Here is an 8,776-nt window from a genome sequence, read left to right on the forward strand (position 1 = left end):
ATTTTTACCATTAGCTTGTAATAATATTTGACTGAATTTCAAGGAATATTATTTCTTGTTTTGCTTTTTTGTTTAATGGAATTCCATTCTATGATGCTCCCATACGCCTCATAAATGGTGTCCCGTGTCCGACACGTATTGGATATCGACATTCATACGATATTTATAGGATACATTATGTTCAACTTGAAAGATATTTTTTTATCTTTAATATGATTTTGATGATTAAAAAAAGAAACAAATCTTAATTTATCATTGTTTTTCGTATATTAGATATTAGATAGATAGATTGGATTCATTTTTGTTTTAGTTGACGGTTTCAAAATCGTATCCCATGTCCTATAATTTTACAACTTAGCCACATCTCCGTATTCGTGTCCGTGTGGTATCTGTACTTATGTCCGTATCCGGGCAACATAGATCCCAAATGTTAAGAAGGCATAAAATTTACTGTGACAGCCACCAAAACGCACACCTTGGAATGCAAAATCGCCATTGCATTTTCTGTGACAAGTTGCTTCCTGGTGCACTATAAATACATGTTAACAGAATCAAAAAAACTTAGAACTTTCCATCGTTATTAATAGTTTCTCTCTAGAAAACACATCTTGCAGAAACACATTTTGCTCAAGTTCAATACTAGGTTTGCTCTTCCATCCTTGTTGTGTGAATTTACTTCTCACTGCTTTAGTTTATGCTTCTCTCACTTTTGTAAATGTTTCTTCCTTTCGTTTTCAAAAACATGTTTCACTTCTGTTTCATGCAATTGATGTTTGTATGTGTTTGATTGTTATTGTTAGAGAATGTGTTTTCAAACCATAATAGCTATGGTGCATTACAACGGTCGAATAATCAACGACGAGCTTTTGTCATCGCGATTTGTGAGCCAAGTTTCACGATATCTCGAAATCAATAACTTCATGACAGTAACGGCTCTCAAACAAACCATTCTTAATTTGTTCATTGCGGCCAACGGAAAATCATACACCGTTGATTTGTGTTACCGTTGTCCGGTGAAAACAAATGAATTAAAAATTTGTTATCGTACTGTGATGATCGAGGATGACGAGGATGTAAAATTCGTGATTGGTTATGCCAAAAAATACGAACCTCACGTACACTTTGAGGTCATGGCATTCATCCGAGAATACATCGAAATATCAAGTGATGTCATTTGGGAGCACTTGGATAAACAGTTAAATGATTCGTTAAATATCGAGTAAGTCTATGATTTTTTTATGTATTATTCTTTTGTTAATTTTCTAATGTATGTTTGTTGTTGAATTTCGAGATATGTTTGTTAAGTCCTATTGTTTTACTAATTTACATACATGAAACAAAAGCAACCATCAACTACATGTAATTAAATTTCAGCAACCAAACTTTTGTAATTTTCTTCATCAACATTTTGAGGTGGTCGCAAAAAACATCGTAATGCAAATGCAGCATACAATTCCATCACGGTATTCAAATGTATCTTTCAAGTAATGTTTTGTTATGCATACACATTCACATCATGTTAATGGAATCATAAGATTGAAATGAATTTAATAATACAATGATTATATATATATATATATATATATATATATATATATATATATGAAGTTATTGAATAACTTATTATGTGATAGTTGATAGTTTAACCGTTTGACTTTTATTTAATGACAGAAAAACTCAGTCAGAAAGGGGTTCTGGTATATGAGATGATCGAGATCAATGCATCAGCGCGTACCGGTTTTACCTGCTACAAATAGCTGATGAACTCAGTTGTTATATATGTATAAATTAATATATCAATAAAAATATTTCTTTTAATTTTGTATGTTATATATATATATATATTAGTGTTCTAAAATTTTTATACACTCACAAAAAAATATTGTGATATACATTCACCTAGCAAGTCAAACTGTTCAATATTTGGAAACAAGTGGAGAGACTTTTTTTTTTCGTAAGCTGAGTTGATTAATAATAGTAGTTAATTGTTACTTTATACAATACAACAAAAATATATAAATGTTTGTATTTCATATATATATCAGTTTCGTGAATAAATAAATATAAAATATTTTGGCTAGTATCTCCAAATTCTAATTTAAATTGTTCATTAACTCATTAACATCGCCTAAAAATAATGTCAATCTAATACTAATTACAAATAATTATTTATTAAAAATAAAAGTAATTAATATTGACTAAGAGTTGACTTCAACGGTTAAACTATGTCAAATTAATTTAATATTTTCTTAAATCTTTTTAACATAAAATTAATATTTTAATTAGTTAACGAACACTATCAATATTATCTTACACACCAATATTTAAAAGATAACTTGATATTTTCAAATATAGTCTCAATAAAACCGTAAGATCTTACGTGCTATACTTTATAAATAATCGTTGTATCATCTCCTAAATTTTAATTTTATTCTACCTTCTTCATCTTTATTTTGTCAAACATAGTTAAGTATGCTAAATAATGATTATTTATATTAAAGAATTTTAAGATTTTAAACTCTTAAATGGAGTTAAACACAGTTCCTTTTAATTATAAACTCGTATAAAGATGTAAACCTAGTAATAATATGAGATTAATGTGTGGTTGTTTTTAACATCCAAATGAAACATGAATAATAATGGTAGAAGAAGCATTGGGTTGCCCTGTAATTATATTGAACAAATCTCAAAGAGAACTTGTAATTTTCTCAGAGAATTATCAACATCAACCAAAGCAAATGATTCCATTTCCAACATTATTATTAAATTATAAATTTATATTACATTTTATTTATTTGTCTAAATGTATAAAATTTAATAGGAATGATAGCAATAATAATAAAAAATATATTATTTTAATTCTCCCTCTATACATGAATGGAATATCAAATAGTTTCAATATTATTAAAATTTTATACAAGAAACTTTTATTCGGATGATAAGTTTTAACATAAAATTATCCTGTAAATAATAATTTAGTTGAGGTGAGATCAAGCACACCCTTTCCTAAATTTATTTAATAATTGAAGTCATTATCTTTAAGAATATATCTTGCTTACCTTATATAGGATTTTTTAAATACATACATGGATGTGATTTTTATCTTTATCTTTTGTATCTTGCTCTTGTTATATATTTTTTTTTGGCAAGGATTACACTAAGTCATCTATGAACAGTAGAATTGATTTAATAAGAGTAATTAGACAATTAGATATAAATATCTTATCTTAATTTGAGTTGTACCTTAATTAGATATTGTATTGTGTTTTACTATTCATCAATGTCGAATCTTCTCAATATTTTCATTAAAAAAACCTCACAATACTCATCAGAATAAGCTAAATTATGAATTTTCTTTGAATTTCTTTTTTCATAATTGAATGAGTAAATGCAATTTGGTCAAGTTTTTTGTGGTTTCCAATAATACAGTCTGCGTTAAATGCAAAGCAATGCATGTCGTTGATCTCACACAGTATAAGGAATCCACCGTTCATTCTGCCAATTAACGTTTCTTTTCTGCCACCAACCTTCGCCACGTGTCAAATGGGAGCTAAAATTATGTATGAAAAAACAGAGAGATACAAAATTGTTATTTAGATTATATGTTAGTATTTCTTTCTTAATTAAATTATTTAGATATTACACTTTAAACATTGGACCTATCAAACTAAAAAATATTTTAGTTCTACATGTCTGAAGCACAATTACCTTCAATATTATGATTAATTCAAAGGAAGTTTACATTTTTTTTCACCACTCATTATATGTATTAATAGTAATGTTTTAAAGGTGAACATCTACTAAAACTTTATATGGTATGATTTAATTAATATATTTACTTATTTTCATTAGATGGATGACACTTATATTTTACTTATGTCATATTATTTATCTTATATATTAAATTTAACATTAATAAAATACCATAAGATAATTACAGAAATAATGATGAGAACGTTTAGTTTAATTAAATGAGAATCAGCGATTGTGCTTGTGCTGGCTTTAGTTGAAACGTTTTAGCCAACATGACATACTAATAACTAGTTGAAAGGTTTCGTTTTTTTTTTCTTTACTTTGTATATAGATTGAAGTATCCCATATATTTTTTATATTTTAATACTTTTCTGCTGTCAAAAAAGAAAAGTCTAATTACTTGCAATCTTTTGTTATTATTGTTTCGGATGTAGGGACCAAGTACTTACAATCAACACTTAAATTTTTTTTTTCTTCTTGTCTGGCATCCTCCTTAACGAGCTTATACAGTTCTTTCTCTTGCTGCTCGGTCGTCCAGTCAAGCTCTTCTCGGATACGCCCACAGTTAACATCCAGGTCCTGCATTTCCCTTCGTAGCTCGGCTCTCCTCTCGTTCGGCTGGTCGGGCGATCGGGGTACCTGTCTAAAAGGTTCCGATGCTTAAGTCAGTTTAAGACCGATCGGTAGGTAGCAGTAAATGTTGTAATAAAATGCAAGTTGAAGGTGCTTACCAACCTACCTTGGGCTTCTATTTATAGTTTTTGGCTTGGGCCTGTGATTAGGGTTTCTTAATAATGGCCCAATTGCGTTTTAAACCTAATTATTGATCCAGGTTTTGGTGTGGCTGCCCGACCGATGGGTCGTGCATCTTGTCGGTTGTCTTCATAAATGAGGGTCCACCTGACCGATGGTCCTTGGTCCGCCTGACCGATGGTCCAGCAAACGACGGTAGGTCGTACTGTACACAAGCCCCCCAAGCCTTGAGCAATGTTAGAGATGAAGCGAAAAGGGTTTATCAAAAAGCCCGATCGAGGCACAATGAAATGATATGATTCTTTGTTGATGATGATCAGCTTACGTGTTTGCCTCACTTTGGTTATTTATTTGTTAATCAGCTCGCGTAGGGGCATTCGTTTTGATAGCATGTGTCACTTATACCCTATCGGGCTTCCGTTTGACCGCTTGGGTCGGTGTTGTTCACATGGGGCTTTCGAGAAAGCTCACCCCTTGATCGAACAAGCTTGGTTCGGGTCCCGTAGGGAGCCTCGGTCGGCCTATCGGCATTGAAAATATATTTTTAGCTAAGTTAGTGGAAAGCCTTGTAGGGGCGTTCCTTTTGACAGTGCGTGTCACTTACAACTTATCGGGGTTTCGTTTGACCGCTTGGGTCGGTCCTGTTCGAACGGGGCTTTCGAGGAAGCTCGCCCTTTGATCGAACAGGCTTGGTTCGGGTCCCGTAGGGCGCCTCGGTCGGACTATCGGCCCATCGGCCTATCGGCATTGGAAAACTATTTTTAGCTAAGTTATTGTAAAGCCTTGTAGGGGCGTTCCTTTTGACAGCGTGTGTCACTTATACCCTATCGGGGTTTCATTTAACTGCTTGGGTCGGTCCTGTTCGAACGGGGCTTTCGAGGAAACTCGCCCTTTGATCGAACAAGCTTGGTTCGGGTCCTGTAGGGAGCCTCGGTCGGCCTAGCGGCCCATCGGCCCATTGGCATTGAAAAGCTAAGTTAGTGGAATGCCCTATAGGGGCATACCTTTTGACAGCGCGTGTCACTTATAACCTATCGGGGTTTCATTTGACCGCTTGGGTCGGTGCTGTTCGAACGGGGCTTTCGAGAAAGCTCGCCCTTTGATCGAACAGGCTTGGTTCGAGTCCCGTATGAAGCCTCGGTCGGCCTATCGGCCTATCGGCCTATCTTCCATCCTCTGCTGCAAAACGTTGATCATCGCCCTGGTGTCAACTTGATCGTCGACCATTCCTCCTCCTTCTAGCGCTAGGCTTAGTTCGAGTCCCGTAGGGAGTCCCTGTCGGCCTATCGACCTATCTTCCATCCTCTGTTGCAAAGCTCCGATCATCACCCAGGTGTCAACTTGATCGTCGGCCATTCCTCCTCCTTCTAGCGTCAGGCTTAGTTTGGGTCCCGTAGGGAGCCCTGGTGGCCTATCGGCCCATCTTCCATCCTCTGCTGCAAAGCATTGATCATCGCCCTGGTGTCAACTTGATCATCGGCCATCCTCCTCCGTCAGCGTTACTGGTCCTGTTTCTTGTTGTCACCATAAGGGTATAAGGTCTATATATGACTGCTCGGCCTATCGGCCTATCGGCCTATCGGCCCATCACTGCTTGGCCCCACGGTGGGTGCCAAAATGTTTCGGGTGTAGGGACCAAGCACCTACAATCAACACTGAAATTACCTTTTTTTTCCTCTTGTTTGACGTCCTCCTTAACGAGCTTATACAGTTCTTTCTCTTGCCGCTCGGTCGTCCAGTCAAGCTCTTCTCGGATCCGCCCACAGTTAACATCCAGGTCCTGCATTTCCCTCCGTAGCTCTGCTCTCCTCCTGTTCGGCTGGTCGGGTGATCGGGGTACCTGTCTAAAAGGCTTCGATGCTTAAGTCAGTTTAAGACCGATCGGTAGGTAGCAGTAAATGCTGTAATAAAATGCGAGTTGAAGGTGCTTACCAACCTACCTTGGGTTTCTATTTATAGGTTTTGGTTTAGGCCTGTGATTAGGGTTTCTTAATCATGGCCCAATTGCGTTTTAAACCTGATTATTGATCCAGGTTTTGGTGTGGCCGCCCGACCGATGGGTCGTGCATCTTGTTGGTTGTCTTCATAAATGAGGGTCCACTTGACCGATGGTCCCTGGTCTGCCTGACCGATGGTCCTTGGTCCGCCTGACCGATGATCCGGCGGTCCGGCGGTAGGCCATACTGTACAATTACCAATGTTAATAAATTAATTAATAATTTAAAAATATATAACAATTATCAAAGTATTAAATGTTAGTTTATGTTATTAGTTAACTCTCAATACATTACAATAAAATTTCTAAATAATGACAAATTTTAGTTATCAAAATTATTAGTAACTATAGTGACTAATTTAAATACCAAATTACAAAACTAAAAATCATTAGTTACTACAATAGTCACTATTATAAATAAAAAATTATAATTGGTCACTAAATTGTTCTTTAAAATTAGCTATTATAGTTTTAACTACAAAAAAAAAATGGTCACTATAAATAAGTGACCAATTATAATATTTTGTTTATAATAGTGACTATTTTAATAACCAACAATTTTTAATTTTGCGAATTAGTATCTAAATTGGTCACTATAGTGACTAACTATTTTTTATTTCTAAAATTGATTTTTAATTGAGGATTTTCTTCTAGTGATATATTAACCCGTGTGGCCAAACACGATCAAATATGCCCGACTGAAATTCATACCTATTAGGCTGAGTCTGTCGTGGCTAAACTTTGTTTGAGTCGACCTTGGTCCAAATTTGGCCAAGTCGATCCAGTTTAAATTTGGTCGTATTAGGCCAAGTCAATCCCAAATGAAATTTGGTCGTATTAGATTGAGTTGGCCTCAACTAAAATTTGGCCAAATCTAGTCAAGTCGACTTTGACTAAAATTTGGCCAAGTCATCCCTGACCCAAATTTAACCTATTTTGCTATCTAGACTCGGTCGAAACTTGGACGTATGTGGTCAAATTTAGACTAAAATTTGGTGGTATTTTAGTAATGAACAATTTTAAATTTTGAAAACTAGTATCTAAATTGGTTACTATAGTGACTAACTATCTTTTGTTTCTAAAATTGATTTCTAATTGAAGATTTTCTTGTAGTGATATATTAACTCGTGTGACCAAACACAGTCGAATATGCCCGACCGAAATTCATACCTATTAGGTTGAGTCTGTTTTGGCCAAAATTCGTCCAAGTCGACCTTGGTCCAAATTCGGCCAAGTCGACCTAGTCTAAATTTAGTCGTATTTGGCCAAGTCAACCCTAGATGAAATTTGGTCGTATTTGGCCAAATCAACCCTAGATGAAATTTGGTCGTATTAGGTTTAATTGGCCTCAACCAAAATTTGGTCAAGTCGAATCAGCTGTAACTGAAATTTGGCTTGGTCATCCATGACTCAAATTTAGCCTATTTGACTATCTAGAATCGACCGAAACTTGGACGTATGTGGTCAAATTCAGACTAAAATTAGGTTGTATTAAACCATTCGAGCATTTTTTTTTCTTAACAAATCACTTCTGTTTTAATATGAAATAAACATTCAAAATTTAATATTCAAAATTCAATTGGTATAATTCACATAAAAAATCGAATAAATGTCGGTATATAAAAGCTATGAGAAGATGAGAAAAGAAAATATATCTTAATAGAAGACATATTTTTATTCAATTGTGGAATATGATTTATTCAGTTATGAGACGAACAAAATTGAACATCAGTAATTAAAATAAGAAGTCCTTGAAAATTAATTATCAAATAATGTCATTTGATTTTTTATTGTCTTAATTTTTTTATTTAGTTTGAATGATTATTAAATATAACATGTTTATCCTATTTAATATTAATATAAAAAATATAAAATATTAGTATTTATTACTTTGACTAACAATAATTATAATAAATCTTCTATACTCAGATTCTAAAACCAATTATTATTTTACAAAAAAAAAAACTAAGCACTGATTTTTATATAGTAGTTTAGTTAAATACTTAAATTATTAATATTAATAAACAATGCTTCAAGTTATCGTAGTAACTTTATAAAAAAATTATTTGACTAAATTGATATTTTTTTACCGACTAATTTTTAAATATTTTATATTGATTTTATAAAGCAGTTCCTATATTTATGTATATTGTAAAAGATTATTATTTCATACCTATTTTCACATTTGAAGAAATTTAGTGACTAGTATTATTTAATAAAAGTAATTAAATAATAATGCAATCTTTACGACCACACGATTGGAGAAGTGGATCT

At 33.6% G+C, this 8,776-nt stretch overlaps 1 protein-coding gene across 1 annotated transcript; it reads left to right on the forward strand.

The window, feature by feature from the left end:
• Positions 1 to 473: 473 nt before the first annotated feature.
• LOC114168145 lies at positions 474 to 1,815 on the forward strand. The gene is made up of 3 exons (XM_028052879.1): positions 474 to 643; positions 801 to 1,219; positions 1,672 to 1,815. The coding sequence occupies exons 2-3, from the start codon at positions 804 to 806 to the stop codon at positions 1,703 to 1,705; spliced, it is 450 nt and encodes a 149-aa protein (XP_027908680.1). The 5' UTR covers positions 474 to 643; positions 801 to 803; the 3' UTR covers positions 1,706 to 1,815.
• The last annotated feature ends 6,961 nt before the right edge of the window (positions 1,816 to 8,776 follow it).

The sequence above is a fragment of the Vigna unguiculata genome, chromosome 11, assembly GCF_004118075.2.
Source record: "Vigna unguiculata cultivar IT97K-499-35 chromosome 11, ASM411807v1, whole genome shotgun sequence".
Lineage (NCBI taxonomy): Eukaryota > Viridiplantae > Streptophyta > Magnoliopsida > Fabales > Fabaceae > Vigna > Vigna unguiculata.